Raw genomic sequence first — 24,505 nt, forward strand, 5'->3', positions numbered from 1 at the left:
TTAATTATTGTTTAGAATTTAATTACAATATTTATTAAAAATTTAAAAAATAATATTTTTGACCAAAACAAAACAAAGGGGTTCGCGCGACGAAGATTCTACCTATGTCGTGCAAAGTGGCTTTGCGTGACCCAGCCACATGCGTTGCGCAAAGCACGACGCATGTTTCTTTTTTGTCGCGTAAACCCTTCTGTCACTACCTTGCTGCGACGGTTATCGTGCGACGAAGGTGCGTTGGTCTAAGTTTTGTACGATGTTTTTTGACTTTGCGCGACAAAGGACCTGCATCGTGCAAAGTGTTTTTTGTACTAGTGATTCTTTCGATTCCTCTCTATCTTCTTCATCTTTTTCATTTTTTGGTTCTTGAAAGTTCATCTCTATGATACAGTTATCAATTTTGTGTCGCAGCTTTATAATAAATAGCTTTATATTATAGCCTTCTAGATATCTACAATATATATATATATATGTGTCACATCCCGGCCCGGGGCGAAACACTTCCCGGGCCCGCTACACCACCGTAGCACGATATTGTCTGCTTTGGACTTACCATTCCCTCACGGTTTTGTTTTTGGGAACTCACGAGCAACTTCCCAGTGGGTCACCCATCATGGGATTGCTCTAGCCCCCTTCTCCCTTAACTTCGGAGTTCCTACGGAACCCGAAACCAGTGAGCTCCCAAAAGGCCTCGCGCTAGGTAGAGATGGGAATATACATATAAGGATCACTCGCCTGGGCGATGTGGGATGTCACAATCCACCCCCCTTAGGGGCCCGACGTCCTCGTCGGCACACTCGCGACCAGGGTTAGGCTCTGATACCAAATTGTCACATCCCGGCCCGGGGCGAAACACTTCCCGGGCCCGCTCCACCACCGTAGCACGATATTGTCCGCTTTGGGCTTACCATTCCCTCATGGTTTTATTTTTGGGAACTCACGAGCAACTTCCCAGTGGGTCACCCATCATGGGATTGTTCTAGCCCCTTTCTCGCTTAACTTCGGAGTTCTTACGGAACCCGAAGCCAGTAAGCTCCCAAAAGGCCTCGTGCTAGGTAGAGATGGGAATATACATATAAGGATCACTCCCCTGGGCGATGTGGGATGTCACACATATATATATATATATATATATATATATTTGGGAAAATTCTATTCTAATCCTTGTCTAAGATTACATTTTGAATAAAACCTTGTCTATGATTAAAAACTAATTCTAATCCTTGGCATTTAATTGTAATTTTTTAATATAAAATAGTTTGTAATAATTATTGATTTTTTGTTTATAAGTTATATATTGATTCCCATAAATAATGAAAATGTTATTTATCATTGATAGTTATTATTAAGTTCCCATAATAAGAAAAGTCATATAATATCATATATTTTTCATTTTGCATGAATTTCTCTCTCTCTCTCTCTCTCTCTCTCTCTCTCTATGTATGTATGTATGTATGTATGTATGTGCATATTACGTACATATGTATGATTAGATATTATAGTTATGCACAGATACATTTGTATCAACACATGTATACCAATATATTCATGATGAAAGTTATGTACAGATACATTTGTACCAAAACTTACAAACCGATACATTTGTACCTATGAGTAAAATAATGTACTGAAAGTTATGTATAAATTGTTATTTTTTTGTTGTTGAATTTTTTTTAATAATAAGAATTTGAATTTTGAATAAGTTTTTATCTATTAATATGATTGGAGCACAAAAGAAAAACATTAATTATGGATTGGTAAAGAATTTGAACGGTAAGTTTACAAATAATAAATGTTCTATAACTGCTTAAATATGGTAAGTTTTAAAAATAGGGACTTATATTAGATTTTGAAAACTACTCAGGTTAAAATCTAAAAACAATCTTGTTGAAGCCCTAAAATCTAAAAGTTGTTATAAACTTTTTATTTAACACATCTTCTACACAACCTTACAAACACATCTCTCTATATTTTCTCTGTGCCACCGACACCCTCTCCCCTGTCAATTAAATATAGGTCAAAACAAAAGGCCCCCCCCCCCCTTTTTTTTTCTTTTCCTTTTTGTTGTTTTCCTCTTTTGTATTGCTAAAATATTTGTTTCCCATCTGATTTTCTCTTCAAATTGTTGTAAACATTCAATACTAGTTTTATTTTATTATTTGAGATAATGGTCCATTACATTTTGCACTTCATCTTCCTAGTTTGAAGACCAACAACAACAAAACAATAACAGCAACAATAACAATCATTAGCAAATATCTTACGGATGCATGGCGATTAACTTTTTCTTAGTAGCACTTGATTCACTAAATTGTCTAAGTTTTTGGATGAAGAGCCATATGGACTGGTAGCTTCTTCTGCAAGTTTCTTCCACTCCATGGCCCTATTTTTCATCTTCTTACCCTTTTCCCCATCCATTAACTCTCTAACAAGCTTCTCTACTTCATCCCTCTTCACATCATTACCGATTTCCATGCCAACGTCCCATTCCTTGCAAGTATAGCGGCAGTCCATTTGCTGGTCAGCAAAGAATGGCCAACAGAGCATAGGCACTCCGGAGGTCAGGCTCTCAACGGTTGAATTCCAACCGCTGTGCGTTAAAAATCCTCCAACTGATGGATGGTTAAGGACTTGCTCTTGTGGGCACCAACTTGCTACTAAACTTCTTTCTTTTGTTTCAGCCACAAACTCAGGTGGCAAAATCGCTGATTCGCCAATTACCAGATCGGGTCTAATTACCCAGAAGAAGGGCAGCTTGCTGTTTGCCAGTCCCCATCCAAACTCGACTAGATGTGCAGGTGTCATGACCGTTATACTGCCAAAATTCACGTACACAACTGAATTTTGAGCCTTGGTGTTTAGCCACTCGAGGCATACAGTTTCTTCTTTCCATAGGCTGTATCCAATATTCAAGGGGTGTTCTGGTATTTGATTGAGATGTAATTGAAGAGGGCCAATGGTATAAACAAGTGGAAGCATAGATGAGAGAGCATCCAAAACATCTCGCTCCAAGGCATCAAAAGTATGAACAACAACTGCTGAAGCTTCATGGGATCTGTCTGTTGATTCCATCACGAAGTTAAATATAATGTCATCGGAATTTGTGGTTCGAAAGAAGGCTGGCAGATCCTTCAAACAAATGTTCTTCATTCCCGGAATCCAATCTATGACCTTGTCCAAATAGCCGTTTGTCAAATAGCTCTCATCTACGAAGAAAGTTTTCATTTGCATTTAGAAACAAGAAATTAAGAGCGAACCAAAGGTTAATTAAAGCTTTACTAGTTATAAATAAATAAATGTGTGTGTGTGTGTGTGTGTGTGTGAGGACTGACCCGTGACAACATTTTTTTGAACACTTTTTTACAGACATTTTTGTGGGACCCAATTCATAATGTATATCAATAATCCGAACGGTCTATCTTTTAGATTTTCTCTCAAAAGTCATTTCTACCATCAATCACCCAAATCTAAAATTATATAATCGTTGGATTAAAGATTTAGGGTTTTTTTGTAGAACCATATTCATCTTTTTTTTTTCACTACATATGAATGTTTTAATAATTTTGAATTTGTTTAATTTTTTTACAAAAATGACATATGAATGATGTTCTAAAAAATATAAGGTTCAGATGGTTAAAATACACTATTAAGTAAATCTCGCAAAAACGTATGTCAAAAATTGTTTGAAAAAAAATGGGGCCACGGATATATTTATGCGTGTGTGTGTATGTATATTATTTCACCTTTGAGTGGTGCCAGGCCTTTTTCGACCATGGCACGAAATTGTATAATTCCCATGAAACTGCATGCAGCAATAGTGTAGAACAGTACTATAGGGGTTCCAATCTCCTCAGCAGCTGTGATTGTGAAGGTGCTCATGAAACCATCCGAAACTATGCAAGTCACTGGAGGATTGTTGGAAGTTGTTATGGCATCATTGTTGAGTTTATTGATCAGGTCACAAAACGGAGCCAAGAAATTTCGTTTTCTTATGGCGTCAACAAGAACAGTGACATCTTGGGTGTTATCTTCATCTGAATCTGGAAGGCCATCTGGGATAGCTACGAACCGAAAATCAGGTAAGCCATCAAGGGAATTGGGGCCTAAGGATTTAAGAAAGCGCTTGTGGTTGAACTCCGAGTTGACAAAGGTAATATGAAAACCTCTATAGTGGAGAAGCTTTGCAAATTTAAGCATTGCCTTGACATGGCTTTGAGTTGGAATCGGAATGCAAACAGCATGGGGTTTAGCAGCTACTGCCTTGGAATCCATTTTAGGTTTTGTGTTTGCATTGCAGCGGTTGCAGATTGCAGACTATTTATAGAGCTACTGAGCTGCTTTTCTACATGTGTTAATTTGTCTTTCTTTTTGTTTTCTTCGCACTGGTCTAGGATGCTAAATTATCTAGTTTGAATTATTTTAGGGTTGAGAGAGAGAGAGAGAGAGAGAGAGAGAGAGAGAGAGAGAGAGAGAGAGAGAGAGAGAGAGAGAGTAATGTTATTCGTATCATGTTTTTATATTACATTTCTATACCACTTTAGGTGACATCTAATATATACAGCCACATAATTTGAAAAAGTTGTAAAACCCAAGAAAAAGAATGAGAAAGACTCCTCGTATACCACAATCATCATTTAATTAATTAGTTTCTCTTAATTATTAGTTTATTAATTAATGAACTAAAGGTGGCTGTCCACATCAAATGTCACTTAAGATGGTATAAAAATGTGGTACAAAAACATGGTATAAAAAACATTACTCGAAAGGATAAGGTTAAAAAAGGAAGCGTACCTGTTAGGCATATTGAACCTAGAGGGGGCTTTGGGAAAGCGAAATGTGCAGTCACACAGGGATCAAATTTGTAGGGACCCCAAAATTTTTGTTATCTAATATTAAGTAATAATGTTCTATATTTAAAAAACTGATTTTATTAGCACTTTAAAACTTCATTGTGCACTCCTATAAGAGTAGTTTTGTTCCTTTCTAAATATAAAAATTTGAAGTACATTGAGATATTTTGAGTGTCAATTATAACACTCTAAAAATGATATTTTATTTTATTTTATTATATAATAATGTGTTATATTCAAGTAAAATTTTAAATTTAGAGTTTTGAAGTTTCTTTTTCATGTTTGATTGTTTAAGAGTTGTTTTTTATTATTTAGTGAAAGTTGTGTTTGTAGCTATTTTTCCTTATAATTAATGATATTTATAAACTTGCAATCAATGAAAGCTAAAATTTGTTTTGATTTAACTGATTGTTATTTTAACATCAATACATCGTTTTAATTTTTAAAAATATCTTAAAAAGCGGTCCTTTTATATATTTCGCACAAACCGCTGAAATTTCAGAGGTGGCCTGATACCTAGGGGACGAAGAAGCAAAGTTCAATTGGGATCCACTCATGGCCCTTTTCCTCCCTGTATGTTCTTTCTTGCTTGTCAATTTGAATCTGATTAATCATTACAATTAAAATAAGGAAATGTTTTGTTTTGTTTACATTGTCGTTTTTGTTTTCATAAAAAGTTGTTACAATAATTGGACCCTGGTAGTTTATTAATTAGATATAGGTAAAATGGCATTCGTTAATCATGCAGCCATCACAGAAATGATGCACAACCGCACTACCAACATGCAGCCAATGAGTTAAAGGTCCAAAATTTATTTAGAACAATAATGTTGTTATTTTAATCCCAAGATGCAACTGCCCTAGCTAGATTTATTGAGATAATGTGCAAGTTCTCTTTCTTTTTTGTTTTATTTTTTTCAGTCTGCCTGTATATCTCATATATGTATTACTTATTTGTAGTTGTTAAAATCAATAATAAGAATGATAAACTTTGTAATTTATGCAGATTCATTATCAATATTGTTCCAACTTAACTATCAATTTATAAATTTGAAGGAGCAACCTCTAAATTGCCACGAGCACTATGTTCACCAAGAGTGAGGAAAATAAAAGAATCAAAGAAATAGGAGATTTGAGATATGTCAAGAGAGTTGCTATTTCAATTGAGAGCATAATTAGATATTCCTTTGTTATACACTTTTGAGTATTATTTCTCTCTCTTGTTATTTCTATTGTTCAACACATGATGGGCTATTCAAAGTTCCAACGCATCCAATTTCGCATGAGGGGTTTAAAAATAGACTGGTCCAGGTTAATAGCCAGGTCTTCCACTTAGGTCATCTTTAATCGAAGAGTCCAAATAGTCAGAGGGCCGAAAATAGTCCTAAAACTGTCTTCAACCGAAGACCAGGCTAAAGAGCTCGTAGGCCCCACTATACAAAAAAGGGCCAAAGGCCAACAGAGCGGCCCTGGGCCGAGTTGGAATTCAAATGCAACGGTCAGCTAGCCGTTATTTTTGAATTTTTTACAGCTTTTTTTTTTTTTTTTTTTTACAAAATTTGTTTAAAAAAATTTTAGAAACTCTTTTTTTTTTTTTTCCCCTATACCTTCCTAAACCATTAAACATTACATAACATTAAATAACATGAAACAACATTAAACAATATTAAACAACATTAAATAACATTAAGTTGTAGTTTTAAATAATAAATAATGTTTGATCCTATAGTCCTCGGCTGAAGATGGTAAGAAATATGGCTATGCACTGTTCATTAAAATATTAATTTCTTGGATGACCAGATGGCTAAAACGAGCCATCTAGCCAACCTTGGGTTGGAGATGGCCTTAGGTCATCTCTAATGAAGAGGGCTAATGGAGGGCTGAGCTATAATTTTGTGAAGCCCATCATATTATTAGTTGGCCGAAGTATCATCAAGCTAGCAAGTGTAACCCTCCTCTTAGCCTTTTTTTGGGGCCCAAATCCTAATATTCAATAATTAATTCAAATTTAATGGCTAGATTTGAAAACATACAATAATAGTTTTATATTAACCAATAAATTCAAAGTATAAAATTAAAACTAAAAAATTATTAAGGGGGTTATATTTAGCTCATTTGGTTGGAGATGGTATATGAATATAACCTGATAGTGTTCATTTAATAATAATTTCTTGTAAGGTTATAATTCTAGACGGGACTATACTTAACTCTTTCGGTTGAAAATGGTCTTAGTTTTCCCAGTACACACGTCAAAGGGTGCAACTCCAATCTCTCCAAAAAACAATCATGTTTCTTTGGATCCAGGGGCGCTTGCTGATCGTGGTGAAGAAGCTTAGCAGAATTATAAATACGCATCGAGGGCACCTAAAATAGGAGATTACAGAGAGTTTCAGGAAAAGAAGCTTAGCAGTCAAACAAATTAAGGGAAGGGAGAGCCGAGGAATCAAAGTAGGATTTGATTTTCTCTAATTTTTGTTAACGCTCTTTGTGTTTTTCTTATTTTCAATGTTATGCATTTAAATATTAATGAATACTATTTCTCTATCACCACGACAATATCCTTCAACGTGATTCAAGTGTGTGTGTGTGAGAGTGACAAAAGAAAATAAATTTTAAGCGACATCATCACTTGTGGCTTCTTATGTCATGTTGCTTTTTCTTCGAGTTGATACATAATATAACCAGTAGAAGGATTCTCGTCGGATCCTCTTTGTGATAATCCTAAGGATTCTCCAATCACATTCGTTCATCATATATCATGCAGTTAAAAATCATTGTAATTTTTTTATTTAAAATTGAATATAAACAACATATGATAAAAACTGACTATACAATATATAATGAACGGATATGATACATGTTTAATTAGCGCTTGTATGCCTAATAATGCGTGTAACACTGTTTGAGTTTTTCTTCTTTTCTATTTTATGCATCTAAATATTAATGAAAATTATGCTTTAGTTGATTTGTCTTTTATGCATGGCTTGATGGCTTACGGTTGGTTTGTCATTATTGAAATTATTTTAAAAGCAAATATTTAATAAAAGTTGGGGTTAAAATTCTGTCTAATAAATGAAAAAATAAAGTTTTTTGTTAAAATTATGGTCCAAAACAGGAGAAAACAGAAGCAGTTCTACTTCTGTTTTTGAAAACACCCTTTTTTTCATAGCACATCAATCCCAGACTAACCCTTAGGGAGATTATGAAAGAAAATAGGCAAGGTTTTGAAGAAATTGTTTTACGCATGACTTATTAGAGCATTTCTAAAGGAGATATCAAAATGTCTACATAAGTTATAACAGTAAAAAAACAACCACACTAATGTTCTCCAACCTAAATGTCAATTCCTATGTGGCAATGACATAAATCGACAACAAGAGGATTGCTATCAAATTTGACAGCAGCTTCAAATATTTTTTAATTAATTATTAATATTTTTAATTAAATTTTACTGTTTAATGATTATCTCTACTAATTAATAAAACACTCATTGTCAACTAAAACCCTATGAAATTATCAGTTTAACCCTCTAATTAAAACAGAACATAAATAAGAAATATAGGACGGAAATATAATTTCACACAACCAAATTTTGCTGTTTTTTTTTTTTCAAAACCTCACCTACATGTAATCCTAACATATTTCTAATTAAAAAAAAAAAAAAAAAAGTTTCCACTCCCACATTCTCTATCACTCTCTTGCTCTATACTTCTATTTCAAAAAGAAAAATAAAAAAAATTTCACACATTTTATGTGTGCCCATATCCTAGTTATAATTAATGTTGTTGTTTGACTGCTGCATTTGTTTAGATCCTTCGTCTTTGTGATTTCAATCAAGCTAAGATGATGGGTCCCCTTTTGTTCATTGAAAAGGAGATCGGTCCCAATTTAATAATTATTAAATGTCTTTTATTAATTATTTATTTTATAATATAATAAAATAACAATTTAATTTGATATATCGGGTAATGAGTAAAACTTAAAAAAATGTCAAAATATCATATAAGCTATCAAATTTAAATTATATATTCAAAATTTGAAATCTCATTTAGAAATACTTTTAGTTGGTTTGTCTACTCCCTAGGGCCTAGGCTACCCTTTTTATCATAAATTTCAACAAAGAGCAATTTTGCTCACCACTATTAATTTTGGTGGATGGTCACCACACCTTTGTAAGACTGTTACATATCAATTAACATAACCAGGTTTAACAATGGAAAATTAAGAAATCTCTATATTTAATGTTATAGTGTAATGATATTTTTCTTTACTAGTAATAAGTGAGAGGTCTTAAAGTTCGATTCTCATCAAAGACAAATTTAAACAATATTATTATTAACTTATTGTGAGGCTCATCTCACTCTCTAATTATATTGTTTGTTAAAAAAAAAATAGAGAAGATAATTTAATATTAACAAAAATAGATTTTTTGAGTTTTTATGCGTCCCTTCTTCTTCCCCAAAATCAGCCCTTGTCTCTTTCGCTGGAGACTGCAAATGATGGAAATCCTATCAGTAAAGAAGACGCATAGGCATCGCCTCTCTATCCAGTCAGTCTTCCGTGGCCTCCCCAACAAACTCTTGACACGAAATAAACCTCCCGCCATAGAGAAGAAAGAGATCTAAAGTCTGGTCCCCTCGAGCACCCTTCTTTTGAACCGGAACTGGTCGAGGGAGATACCTCTTCTTCCTTCGTCGTTGTCCACACCCACGCCCCTTCTCATATGTCAGATTATCTCTACCCAAAACAAATCGTTCGATACTTGAGCAAACCCATTTTCTCGTACTCATACTCTGTTTTAGATCAATTTTCTATTGGCATGGTCTCTCAACAACACAACAGCGCAAGAGTTGTTTGTGATATGGTCTTTCTTATTTTTCTAATATTCATTCATAGTTGTTCATTTTTAGAGAGAGATAGAGAATGGTGGGACGAGGGAAGAAGAAAGAGAGGCTGAAGAGAAGGGGTTGGCCAGCGGCAAGGAAAGTGAGGTGGCTACCGTCGGCGAGGTGTTCTGATGGGTTGGCCAACTGTTGGTGTATTTTTTTTATCATTAATTTTAGTTTTATAATTATTATTGAAAATTAATAAAGTGCCTTTAATTGTAATTAAATGAAAAGACACATAACAAACTGCAAGAAAGATGGTGAGCACCCACCAAAATTAATGGCAACGAGCAAAACGTGCTCCAGTTTCAAAAAGTAATTCATTGATTAGTAGATTTGCAAATACAAAATCAATTGAGCAAGATAGAAAGACAGCATCTGATCACTAGTTCCCGACTTTTCCCCTTATTTGATAAAGAGAACTGCTTTACAATAATGTAAGAATTAAAAAGTGGGAGGTGGATTAGCTATCATTCTATTTTCATATTTTTTTTTATGTCTTTTTGTTTGTGTGATCACAATTATACTACGTTAATATTTTATATTCTTATTACTTTTTGTTTTATTATTTTTATAAAAAATTAATATAAAATGTTTACGGGACTTAACTGTGATCACACAACACAGGAAGACATGGGAAAAGTATAGAAATGAGAGGGCAGACAATCCACCTCTTAAAAAGTGGGCAGCAAGTGATTGAATTCAATAGTTTCTTGTATAAAATTATTGACTCAAGAGATACAGTAACAAGGAGAAAACAAAATTGTTTCAAGCACTTACAAAACCAGATAAGAAACGAGAAATTTTTTCCTGTTTCGGGAACTCCACCTCATACATGACAGGTGGAGTACCAAACTAAAAGGCATCTGAAATGTGACTTTTTGTTTTTTTGCATTGAAATTCGTTTTTTTATGTTGAAATTAATTAATTCTTTATTATTTTTATCAAAACTCATTCTAAGGTTTTGAAACTTCATCTTCTTCGTCTGCAACCCTCCATTCTTCTAAATTTTAGTCATCAATTGAAAATGTCCACCACCTTCTTCACCGTCAATTCCCAATCCCGTCGGTTGGGCGCTCTCAAAATCCCCCAATATCGCCATCTTCAGAGTCTCCATCGCCAAATCAACGGCGAGATCTTATCGTCCATCAAATTCCCCACCCTCCTCACCAGCCTAAAATCGACGGCACCGCATCGTCTTGTGCTTCATCGCCTGTCCTCTGTCAAGTCCTCAATCGAGTTGTCCACCATGCGCAACACCGACAAGGGGTTGAACCCAATAAAGCATGTTTACGAGTTGGATGAATCTGTGAATCTATAAAGGAAGAAGATGAAGGGGTGAATCTGCAAATCTACCAAGGAAGAAGATGAACAGATTAAGAAATTGATGGAGTTCAAACTTTTCCTGTTCTTTTTTCAACCGTTGAAATGTTTTATTAGGTTTAGTATTCTCTTCCCTCCTATTTCCATCCATTTCCATCTCTTCTTATCATATTATCTTATTTTATTTTTCTCTTGCTATAAACAATTAATATAAGATATTGACGTGGTTTAACCGTAACTCTTCAAATAAAAAGAGAGAAAAAGGGAGGAAAAAAAATTAAAAAAAGAGATAATCCTACTCCTTTATTAATAGGCTTTATCTCGAACAAAACAAAAAGAAAAGCAAAAGATTTAATAGAAAACAGATTTGTCACATGTCATATGTTAGTTGGGTGGTACTCGAGCTGTCTGATGTACTGGGTATCTTGAAAATTTTCTCGTAGGGAACATGCTTTGCAATAATTTGGTTTGTCATTTACCTTCAAAACCAAACCCAACTGAAGATGCTTTATAGAATCACTTTTGTTTTATATTGCTGAAATATTGCTTTACCATCTAAAATTTCATCGGTTACATGCACTTGTTCTTCTATTCCTGTTAATAGTGCTTGAGTTTTTATCCAAATTTCGATAAAAAATCGATGTTGTCTTGTATCTTTGGCAGGAGAAAACCTTATGTGCCATAACAATATCTATACATATGTGTCTATATCCCAATGACAAGGTAGAATCTTTCAGCATACATAGTAAATAATGCAACGTTAATATGTTCAACCCGAAATTAGTATCTACACAAAATTGAAGATAGTGGCAGGCTAAACATGTTTGCTAATTCATTGAACCAATAAATTCTAGTAACGCATTGCACGTTTCTTGGTTGTCCATATGTAGAATATCTAGACTTTTCTTACAATTGAAATTGATTCACTAATTTTTCTAGTTTGCAGATGAAGAACCGCGTGGACCAGTGGCTTCCTCTGCCAAATTCTCCCACTCCATGGCCTCATTCTTCATTCTCGTACCCTTCGCAGCACTTCCAACTCATACCCTTACGCGGGTTCCACAAGCAGTTTACAGTCTTAAGCAGATCGCTGAACAAGATCTCATAGGCTGAGGATTATTTTAGTTGTCGAGCAGTCCAGCTTTCCTTAACTGCACTACTTTCCAGTGTGAGAGGGTAAATTAATTCCTTTACACCTACCTGGGTAAGCTATCCAGTGCGAGAAGGTAAACTAATTCCCCAACATCTATCTGGGTAAGCTCTCTAGTGCGCAAGGATAAACTAATTCACCATCACCCATCTGGGTAAGCTCTCTAGTGCGGATGGGTAAACTAATTCTAAGCACCCATCTCGGTAAGCTTTCCAGTGCGAGGCTATAAACTAATTCCCCGATACCTATCTGGGTAAACTATCCAGTGGGAAAGGGTAAACTAATTCCCTGACACCCATTTAGGTAAGCTCTCAAATGCGAGAGGATAAACTAAATCCTCGTCACCCATTTGGGTAAGCTTTCCAATGTGAGATGATAAACTAATTCCCCAACACCTATCTGGGTAAGCTCTCCAGCGCAAGAGGGTAAACTAATTCTCCGACACCCATCTTGGTCTACTCTTCAATGGAAGAGGACAAACTGCCCACGAATTTCCACACAACTACTCATTTTGATGTGACTAGTTACCGATTTTCATATCCTACAGATCTTTATCATGTTGTGATGTAGGCCATGCAGCTTAAAGGATCGAATACTTAACAACCAGGTAAACATCAAATGGTCATGGGGCAACAGCTCACTACAAGCTCAACAACTTGACGCCCCAAGAAGCCAAAATTCAAGACCATATTCGTGGAATCGTCTGCTTTTTTCAAAGCAGTGTGCCCAATTGATGGCTTTATGGCTAAAGTTTTGTAAGACGCGTCAAGCAAGCAAGGTTTCAAGAAAACGAAGATGGAGTAAAGTGAAGAAAGCAATTCATTAAATTTCTGGCAAATTGAGCAAACCCATTTTCTCGTACTCATACTCTGTTTTAGATCAATTTTCTATTGGCATGGTCTCTCAACAACACAACAACGTAAGAGTTGTTTGTGATATGGTCTTTCTTATTTTTCTAATATTCATTCATAGTTGTTCAATTTTTTGAGAGAGATAGAGAATGGTGGAACGAGGGAAGAAGAAAGAGAGGCTGAAGAGAAAGGGTTAGCCAGTGGCAGGAAAGTGAGGTGGCTACCGTCGGCGAGGTGTTTCTGATGGGTTGGGCAACTGTTGGTATATTTTTTTTATGATTAATTTTAGTTTTATAATTATTATTGAAAATTAATAAAATACCTTTAATTATGATTAAATGAAAAGACACATAACAAAGAAAGATGGTGAGCGCCCACCAAAATTAATGGCAACGAGCAAAGCATGCTCCAGTTTCAAAAAGTAATTCATTGATTAGTAGATTTGCAAATACAAAATCAATTGAGCAAGATAGAAAGATAGCATCTGATCACTAGTTCCCGACTTTTCCCCTTATTTGATAAAGAGAACTGCTTTACAATAATGTAAGAATTAAAAAGTGGGAGGTGGATTATCTACTTTTCTATTTTCATACTCTTTTCATGCCTTTTTGTTTATGTGGTCTCAGTCAAATCACGTCAATATTTTATATTCCTATTATTTTTTGTTTTATTATTTCTATAAAAAATTAATATAAAATTTTAACGTGACTTAACTGTAATCACACATTATAGAAGAGTATGGAAAGAATATGAAAATGGGAGGGCAGACAATCCACCTCTTAAAAAGTGGGCAGCAGGTGATTGAGTTCAATAGTTTATCGTATAAAATTATTAACTCTAGAGATATAATAATATAGAGAAAACAAAATTGTTTCAAGCACCTACAGAACCAGAAACGAGAAATTTTTGCCTGTTTTGGGAACTCCACCTCATACATGACAGGTGAAGTACCAAACCAATAGGCATCTGAAATGTGACTCTTTGTTTTTTTTTTTTTTTTGGCATTGATATTCGTTTTTTTATGTTGAAAATTAATTAATTCTTTATTATTTTTATTGAAACTCATTCTAGAGTGCTAAACTTCATCTTCTTCATCTGCAACCCTCCATTCTTCTAAATTTTAGTCATCAATTGAAAATCTCCACCACCTTCTTCACCGTCAATTCCCAATCCCGTCGGTTGGGCGCTCTCAAAATCCCCCAATATCGCCATCAAATCAACGGCGAGATCTTATCGTCTATCAAATTCCCCACCCTCCTCACCAGCCTAAAATCGACGGCATCGCATCGTCTTGACGTTCATCGCCTGTCTTCTGTCAAGTCCTCGGTCGAGTTGTCCACCATGCGCAACGCCAACAAGGGCTTGAACCCAGCAAAGCATGTTTAGGAGTTGGATGAATCTGTGAATCTATAAAGGAAGAAGATGAAAGGGGTGAATCTGCGAGTCTACCAAGGAAGAAGATGAACAGATAAGAAATTGATGGAGTTCAAACTTTTCTGGTTCTTTTTCCAACCGTTGAAATGTTTTATTAGGACTAGTATTTTTTCCTCTCCTCTTTCCATTCTCTTCCATCTTCTCTTCTCACGTTCTTTTATTTTATCTTTCTCTTGCTATAAATAATTAATATAAGATGTTAAAACGGTTTAATCGTGATTTTTCAAATAAGAAGGAAGGAAAGGAGAAGAAAAAAAGAAAGGAGATAATCCTACTCCTTTATTAATAGGCTTTATCTCGAACAAAACAAAAAGAAAAGCAAAAGATTTAATAGAAAACAGATTCGTCACATGTCAGATGTTAGTTGGGCGGTACTCTAGCTATCTGATGTACCAGGGATCTTGAAAATTTTCTCGTAGGGAACATGCTTTGCAATAATTTGGTTTGTCATTTACCTTCAAAACCAAACCCAACTGAAGATGCTTTACTGTATCACTTTTATTTTATATTGTTGAAATATTGCTTTACCATCTAAAATTTCATTGGTTGCATGCACTTGTTCTTCTATTCCTGTTAATAGTGCTGGAGTTTTTATCCAAATTTCGATAAAAAATCGATGTTGTCTTGTATCTTTGGCAAGAGAAAATCTTGTGTGCCACAACAATATCTATGTGTCTTTATCCCAGTGACAAGGTAGAATCTCTCAGCATACATATCAAATAATGCAATGTTAATATGTTCAACCCGAAATTAGTATCTACACAAAATTGAAGATAGTAGCAGGCTAAATATGTTTGCTAATTCATTGAACCAATAACTTCTAGTAACGCATTGCACGTTTCTTGGTTGTCCATATGCAGAATATCTAGACTTTTCTTACAATTGAAATTGATTCACTAATTTTTCTAGTTTGCAGATGAAGAACCGTGTGGACCGGTGGCTTCCTTTACCAAATTCTCCCACTCCATGGCCTCATTCTTCATTCTCTTACCCTTCGCAGCACTTCCAACTCATACCTTGTGCGGGTTCCACAAGCAGTTTACAGTCTCAAGCAAATCGCCGAACTCTAGCTGAGGATTATTTTATTTGTCGAGCAGTCCAGCTTTCCTCAACTGCACTACTTTCCAGTGTGAGAGGGTAAATTAATTCCTTGACACCTACCTGGGTAAGCTCTCCAATGCGAGAAGGTAAACTAATTCCCCAACATCTATCTAGGTAAGCTCTCCAGTGCGAGAAGATAAACTAATTCACTATCACCCATCTGGGTAAGCTCTCTAGTGCAGATGGGTAAACTAATTCCTAAGCACCCATCTGGGTAAGCTATCCAGTGCGAGGCTATAAACTAATTCCCCGACACCTATTTGGGTAAACTATCCAATGGGAAAGGGTAAACTAATTCCACGACACCCATCTAGGTAAGCTCTCAAATGCGAGAGGATAAACTAAATCCTCGTCATCCATTTGGGTAAGCTCTCCAGTGTGAGAGGATAAACTAATTCCCCAACCCCTATCTGGGTAAGCTCTCCAGCACAAGAGGGTAAACTAATTCTCCGAGACCTATCTTGGTCTACTCTTCAACGGAAGGGGACAAAGTGCCCACGAATTTTCACACAGCTACTCATTTTGATGTGATTAGTTACCGATTTTCATATCCCACAGATCTTTATCATGTTGTGATGTAGGCCACACAACTCAAAGGATTGAATACTTAACAACCAACTAAGCATCAAATGGTCACGGGGCAGCAGCTCACGACAAACTCAACAACTCGACGCCCCAAGAAGCCAAAACTCAAGACCATATTCATGGGATCGTCTGCTTTTTTCAAAGCAGTGTGCCTAACTGACTGTTCTATGGCTAAAATTTTTGTAAGACGCTTCAAGCAAGCAAAGTTTCAAGAAAATGAAGATGGAGTAAAGTGAAGAAAGCAATTCATTAAATTTCTGGCAAATTGATAAACTTGTATGAAGGTCGCTAAAATCCGACATAAACTAAACAAAGCAAACTACTTATTTAGCAGCTTGGATGACCTTAGGCTCTCCAGCAGCCATCCTGCCTTCAGCAACCATTGCACTTAGCAATTTACTCATTCGACACTTGTCATGCCCCGATCCCGAGATACGCGGGGAATCAACACTCAGCAATGTTAGTGAATCTATCGTTTTGATGGGATACGCATTCTACGAAACAAATTTCAACGATCCAAACCGTCAAACTTGTTTGTATATGCTTCGAGATCACACACGCCAAAAATCGCAAAAAACAAACATTCAGAGATCAAGTAATGTGACAAAACTTTTCGACGGTTATAAACAAAAAATCATGATTTAACAGTTATTTTAACTCTGATTTTGATGATTTTTTTACAGCTACACTCTTTGACCCTATATGAATACAATGAATGCACTCGATCTTCAATTTAAAATATTTACACCAGTGGATACCACAAAATCCTATGTTATACTTAATGAAAGTATAAATAAATTATAAGTGTTAATGAATCTATCGTTTTGATGGGATACGCATCATACGAAACTAATTTCAATGATCCAAACCGTCAAATTTATTTTTATATGCTTCGAGATTGCATATGCCAAAAATCGCAAAAAACAAACATTCAGAGATCAAGTAATAGGACAAAAGTTTTCGACGATTATAAATGAAAAATCACGATTTAATGGTTATTTTAACTCCGATTTTGATGATTTTTTACAGCTACATTTCTTGACCTTATATGAATACAATGAATGAACTCGATCTTCAATTTAAAATATTTACACTAATGGATACTACAAAATCTTATGTTATATGAAAAGTGTTAGTGAATTTATATATTAAATTAAATTAAAAAAATTGGTGACCATTGGATTGGCTGAGATTTAATCTCAGCTGTCCATTGGGCATTAGCTTGGACTTTGAATCCTCTTCTCTTCTCAGATAGACTTCTCGAATCTCTCTCGCTCAGCTCTGCATCTCCCTCGCCTTCGCAAGTCGCAACCTTCCTCCTCATCCTCTTTTGTGTAGCGGCCCTCTCTGTGAACTTCAGCTCTGCATATCCGTTCAAGGTTCGATCTGTATTTTATATTTTGTAGTGCCTGATTGTGATTGTGTGTAGCGGCTGTAGCCTTTCGGTCTCACTCTGTGAACTTCGCAACCTTCCTCCTCACCCTCTTTCAAGCATGAATGTCCTCAGATTTATTGTATGTTAGGGGATATGCTGCAGCAGCTTCCATTAATCCATTTAACTTAATTAAAATTAACAATTTAACACCAACCCATTTCTTCTTCGTATCAAAAAAACGACATGGGAATCATCGTCGTACTATGAACTCACCTCCATCGCCATGGCTGACTCGCTTCCCAGCTCGGTTTTTCTGATGAGCTTCCAAAAAAAAAAAAAAAAAAAAAAAAAAAAAAAAAAAAAAAACTAACACAAACGCTGTTTATTATGGGGGTGTAGGATTGTCGTTTTAATATTATACATGTGCATAACTCTTGTAGTCATTATTACAAAAATTAATACAATGACGCCTCAGATTTATTGTGGTGAATTTATATTGAATTGAACAAATATTACCTGAATTTCTCTTATTGTAGTCACTTTCCTGCTACTAGGAAATGAACAAATATTACATGAATTTCTCTTATTGCAGCACATATGCATGAATCAAAGTAGTTAACTGACTACAATTCAGCATGGGGGATTAGGTAGCTAGATTTAACCTGCACCAAGAGCATGTGTATTTTTTTAGGCTCTTATTTTCGAATGTAGATGTAGTACTTAAACGATAAATGTATTTTAATGTTTTAAAGTAATATTTATATGGCAATGTGTGGTATGTGCAAATTTAAGAAAAAATATATATTTTTCTTAACGGGTCATAACAGATCGGGTCAGTTTACCTGTTGAGTAAAGTGACCCGACCTGTTAAGGACCCGTTAAGATAATAGGAGGTGTGACACGACATGATCCGTTAAGATAACATGTGTTACATGAAAACGACAGATACGAGCCGTTTACCAGGCCTACATGTGCATCTCCACCACTCTTCTTGCCAAGTGATCGGCACTCTTGATGGTAAAGATATCGTTTAGTTCATGATGCCATATTAATTTGTGATCCATAGGTCTTAAGTCAGTTGGGTACGTTCTATAGCCTCACTCTCCTCAGAGCAAAATAAAGTACTAAGAAGTTCCATGTCCCAGTGGCGAGATCCTTCCAAAAATAATTTATACATCGTGTCCTCACCACACCAGTGCACTAGAGGTGGCGTGGTGATTTTGGAAAAGTTTTCTCGGGGCACCCAGTTGTCGCCCCATATTTTGATGGATGTACCATCCCCGTCTTGCCATCGCAGCCCTCTTAATAGTACAGGTCGAGCAACCGTGATGCTCCTCCAAGGACTTCAATAAAAAAAATTTGACGTAGACAAAAGTCAAAGGACTTCAATAAAATTTTGAAGTCAATGAGGTTTCAGTCGAACAACATTGATGATTAAGGGTTGAATCTTAGTTTTTCCTTTAAAAAAAAAAAAATTAATGAAAAAAATTTCAAAACTTTAAATTTTAATTAAAAAAAACCATACATTAATTTTATTTAATGATAATAACAAAAAAAGAAGAAAAATTTAGAAAAAACAATGAAAGCCCGTGCAACCCCAAACCCACTTGCCAACCCAAACCAATGTCAACATATGCCCAACAATCTTTTTAAAACCCAGAATTCCTCTGTTTGAAAACTGCAAATTTCATGGATAATATTTCAAATACAACACTACGGTTATCAAGCAAAGCACAAAAAACCTCGTCGGTTCTCTTTCTCTTTCTCTCTCTCTCTCCTAGACATTTTTGTTTTGTTTTTTTTTGTACGGAACCCAAATTATCGTGTTAGTACACGGTTTATGTGATTTTCCTTCCAAATTAAACGATTTTTCCGATTTCGTGGAAAGTTTAGAAAGAAAATCTGGGAAGGTTGTCATTGGTTAAAAAAAAAAAAAAAAAAAAATCAATTTCAGGCATTGACCTTTGAGAACGTCGGTTCTGATGAATCAATTCAAATAATTATATATTATTTTTTTTGTCAAGTTACTTGTTGTGGCGGAGCAAATGCATTAGAGGAGTTATTCAGCGCCATTATTAAAATTGAGAAGACGGGATTTTTGCAGAACGGAAGGAAACGAGTTCTTCCAAACTAAGTAATTGGGGTAGAAGGCTAAGAAATTGAAGAGATTCTAAGAAATTTGATGAGAATTGAAGGAAGTTAGAATTGTTTATAAAATATGATCCAAGAACTAGACACTATATAAAAGGAAAATTTTATTTAAACCATGTAATCTATTTCTATACCCAACTTAAATTTTAAATGTTAATTATTTATTTTACCCTATTACATAATTACTATTAAGTACAAAATGAAATTAATAATAAAACTCAAATTTATCAATAAACTTAAATACTATACTTAAACCCTACAATCATTCTTTGTTTATCCTACTTCATTCTGACTAAAACCCTAATAGCTCTTATAGAGAAATTTTTTTTTATTTTTTATTGATGGATGGTGATTTTGAAGTTTTGAATCTTCTAACCAAGGTATGACACAATTTATAAATTTTTTGTTCGTTTGATCTCAAATTTTTGGAGTTTAGAAGATGAGCATTTTGGTTTTACTTTTTTTTTTTCAATCAATCCCACATAGTTTGTTTATCTTTCTGCAATAGCAAATTGCTGCAGTAGCTCTCCCACTATCCATCTGCACCCCAAAAAACCAAAAAGGACTTGCAGATATTGCAAGATATTGCAAGGACTTTGAAGGACAGAGCGTAGGAGTTTTGCACACCTGGAGAACTGACAGAGGATTTAAACGTTGCATTTCCAATACCATATTGAAAAATTCCCGACTTGAGGACTTGAGAAATGAACAATAAGTGAGCAGCTATCAGTGTTATTCCAAGAACCAACGATCTGATTTGGCGGTAACTATTCACCAGTCAAGTGGCACAGCCTGCTGCGGCAGCTTCTGACATGTTATGGCCAGAAAGCTAGGAAAGAAGGAACCTCCAACTATAGCTACTGGAGATAACCTATATTCACGCCTATAAATCAAGCAAGGAGAGGAAATATATAATGATGTTAAGAAGAATGCTTTTACGGAAGCCATTGAAGGGGTCAATTATGAGAGTCTGATGTCTATGCAGAATTAGTCTAAGAATCATGCCAGGAGAAGATTTCAAAATATTGTCAACATCTATAAAAGTGACAATCTTGTTGTCAGTCACGACTGAATTCACATTCCAATTCCCAGTGTCCATTTTCAGACGGTGTAAAAATAGAGTTAAAATTCAAACGGGTGTAAAAGTAAATCCACATATTGAATTGGGTTTATGGGAGTATATTAGGTATTAAATTTGGGTTTAAAGAGATATTAATAGTTTAGTTAAAAATCAAATGGGTGCAAAGAGTAAGTTGGGTGTAGAAATAGGTTTCTTGGGTTTAAATAAAATTTCTCTATATGAAAGTGGATTAAGAATTAGGCACAATTTATGAAACTGGACAAAAAACGAGATACTATTTATGAAATTGTACCAATTACTGTACACTATTTATGAAACTGAACCCAATAACTAGGAACTATTTATGAAATTAAACCACGAATTATGCATTATTTATGAATCTGGACCAATAAATAGTGTAGTACCATTTAGTTTCATAAATAGTATAATATCGTTCAATTTCATAAATAGTATAGTACCGGTCAGTTTCATAAATAGTATAATATCGTTCAGTTTCATAAATAGTGTAGTACCGTTAAGTTTCATAAATAGTATAATATCGTTCAGTTTCATAAATAATATAGTACCGTTAAGTTTCATAAATAATGTAATATTGTTCAGTTTCATAAACAGTGTCTTTGATGGACATGCGTTAGGTTTTTATTTTTTTAAATTTTTGTATATTAAAATTGTGTCATTTTCATTACCATTTAAGTTCTTTTGTCCTCTTCATTAAAATGTAGGGTTTTTTTATTTTTTATTTTTTACTAAAATTAAGTTTTTTTCATTAATTAAAGTTATATCATGGTTTTTATTAAAATAAACTTAGTCCAAACCTTTTTCATAAAAGCTCTCTCTCTCTTTCTCTCTTTTTTTTTTTTTTTTGTTTTTTCCCTTTTTGTTGTTTTCCTATTTTGTATTCCCAAAATATATGGTGAGTCTGCTTCACTATGGCAAGAAGAAAGCTGAAATGACTTTGTGAGTCTTCTCAGCCCTCGAAAGGAGTGGATAACCATAACTTGCTACCAGTTGTTCCCGTTTTTTAAAGGAAAAAAAAAAATACTAGTTTGATTTTATTATTTGAGATAATGGTCCTTTATATTTTGCACCTCATCTTTCTAGTTTGAAGACCAACAAAAACAAAAGAATAACAATCATTAACAAATTTCTTACGGATGCAGCGCATCTAACTTTTTCTTAGTAGCACTTGATGCACTAAATTGTCCAAGTTTTTGGATGAAGAGCCATGTGGACTGGTAGCTTCTTCTGCAAGTTTCTTCCACTCCATTGCCTTATTTTTCATCTTCTTACCCTTCTCCCCAGCCATTAACTCTCTAACAAGCTTCTCTACTTCATCCCTCTTCACATCATTACTAATTTCCATGCCAACGCCCCATTCCTTGCAAGTATAATGGCAGTCCATTTGCTGGTCGGCAAAGAATGGCCAACAGAGCATAGGCACTCCTGAGGTCAGGTTCTCAACGGTTGAATTCCAACCGCTGTGTGTTAAAAATCCTCCAACTGATGGATGGTTAAGGACTTGCTCTTGTGGGCACCAACTTGCTATTAAACTTCTTTCCTTTGTTTCAGCCACAAACTCAGGTGGCAAAATCGCTGATTCGCCAATTACCAGATCGGGTCTAATTACCCAGAAGAAGGGCAGCTTGCTGTTTGCAAGGCGCCATCCAAACTCGACTAGATGTGCAGGTGTCATGACCGTTATACTGCCAAAATTCACGTACACAACTGAGTTTTGAGCCTTGGTGTTTAGCCACTCGAGGCATTCAGTTTCTTCTTTCCATAGGCTGTATCCAATATTCAAGGGGTGTTCTGGTATTTGATTGAGATGTAATTGAAGAGGGCCAATGGTATAAACAAGTGGAAGCATAGACGAGAGAGAATCCAAAACATCTCGCTCCAAGGCATCAAAAGTATGAACTACAACTGCTGAAGCTTCATGGGATCTATCTGTTGATTCCATCGTGAAGTTAAATATAATGTCATTGGAATTTGTGGTTCGAAAGAAGGTTGGGAGATCCTTCTAACAAATGTTCTTCGTTCCCAGAATCCAATCTATGACCTTGTCCAAATAGCCGTTTGTCAAATAGCTCTCATCTACAAAGAAAATTTTCATTTGCATTTAGAAACAAGAAATTAAGAGCGAACCAAAAATTAATTAAAGCTTTATTAGTTATATACACCTGCGCGCGCGCGCGCGCGCGCACACACATATATATATATATAAGGGGACTGATGCATGACGCCATTTTTTTTTAAACAAATTTTTTCAGACATTTTGTGAGGCCCAATTCGTAATATATATCAACGATCTGTCTATCTTTTAGGTTTTCTCTCAAAGGTCATGTTTACCAACAATCATCCAAATATAAAATCATATGACCGTTAGACTAAGGATTTAGGGTTTCTTTGTAAAACCATATTCATCTATTTTCTTTATTACCAATGAATGTTTTAATAGTTCTGAATTTGTCTAATTTTTAAAAGAATGACCTACGAATGATGTTCTAAAAGATATATAGTTCGGATCGTTAAAATATTAATACATTGCTGAGGAGACCATCAAAAACGTATGTCAAACGATGTTTGAAAAAAGTGCGGCCACGGATATATATATATATATATACGATGTTTGAAAAAAGTGCGGCCACGGATATATATATATATATATATATATATATATATATATGTGTGTGTGTGTGTGTGTGTATTATTTCACCTTTGAGTGGTGCCAGGCCTTTTTCGATCAAAGCACGAAATTGTATAATTCCCATGAAACTGCATGCCGCAATAGTGTAGAACAGTACTATAGGGGTTCCAATCTCCTCAGCAGCTGTGATTGTGAAGGTGCACATGAAACCATCCGAAACTATGCAAGTCACTGGAGGATTGTTGGAAGTTGTTATGGCATCATTGTTGAGCTTATTGAGGAGGTCACGAAACGGACCCAAGAAATTTTGTTTTCTTATGGCGTCAACAAGAAAAGTGACATCTTGGGTGGTATCTTCATCTGAATCTGGAAGGCCATCTGGGATGGCTACAAACCGAAAGTTAGGTAAGCCATCAAGGGAATTGGGGCCTAAGGATTTAAGAAATCGCTTGTCGTTGAACTCCGAGTTGACAAAGGTAATATAAAAACCTCTATGGTGGAGGAGCTTTGCAAACTTAAGCATTGCCTTGATATGGCTTTGAGTTGGAGCCGGAAAGCAAACAGCATGAGGCTTAGTAGCTACTGCTTTGGAATCCATTCTAGGCTTTGTGTTTGCATTGCAGCGCTTGCAGATATGCAGACTATTTATAGTACAAGTGAGCTGCATTTCTACATGTCGTGTTAATTTGCCTGTCTTTTTGTTTAATTTCTTCACACAAGTCTAGGAGGTCAAATTATCCAGTTTGAGTATGACAAAAAATAATTATCTAGTGTGAAGATTTTTTCGGTTGAGAGAGAGAGAGAGGATCAGGTCAAAAAAAGAAGCGTAGTTGTTGGGCACATGGTAGGAGATGAAGAAGCAAAGTTCACCTGGGATCCTTCCAGTCTGTTCTTTCTTGCTTGTCAAGTTGAATCTGATTGATCATTACAATTAAAATAAAGAAATGTTTCGTTTTGTTTACATTTTCGTTTTTGTTTTCATAAAATATAGTTACAATAATTGGACCCTGGTAGCTTATTAATTAGATATGGGTAAAATGGCATTCGTCAATCATGCAGCCATCACAGAAATGA

At 35.2% G+C, this 24,505-nt stretch overlaps 1 protein-coding gene across 2 annotated transcripts; it reads right to left on the bottom strand.

The window, feature by feature from the left end:
- Nucleotides 1-2,055: 2,055 nt before the first annotated feature.
- On the bottom strand, nt 2,056-24,036 carry LOC103966498 (7-deoxyloganetin glucosyltransferase-like). Of its 2 annotated transcripts, none has more exons than XM_048579325.1 (2): nt 23,501-24,036; nt 2,056-3,203 (listed from the first exon to the last, which is right to left on the bottom strand). In XM_048579325.1, the coding sequence occupies exons 1-2, from the start codon at nt 24,027-24,029 to the stop codon at nt 2,275-2,277; spliced, it is 1,458 nt and encodes a 485-aa protein (XP_048435282.1). In that variant the 5' UTR covers nt 24,030-24,036; the 3' UTR covers nt 2,056-2,274. The 2 variants fall into 2 exon arrangements, with proteins under 2 accessions (XP_048435282.1, XP_048435283.1); XM_048579326.1 differs by lacking the exon at nt 23,501-24,036 and adding an exon at nt 3,741-4,269.
- Nucleotides 24,037-24,505: the final 469 nt, after the last annotated feature.

This window comes from the organism of the source record quoted next, unplaced genomic scaffold, assembly GCF_019419815.1.
Source record: "Pyrus x bretschneideri cultivar Hongxiangsu unplaced genomic scaffold, Pyrus_bretschneideri_v1 Contig13, whole genome shotgun sequence".
NCBI classification, from domain to species: Eukaryota; Viridiplantae; Streptophyta; class Magnoliopsida; order Rosales; family Rosaceae; genus Pyrus; species Pyrus x bretschneideri.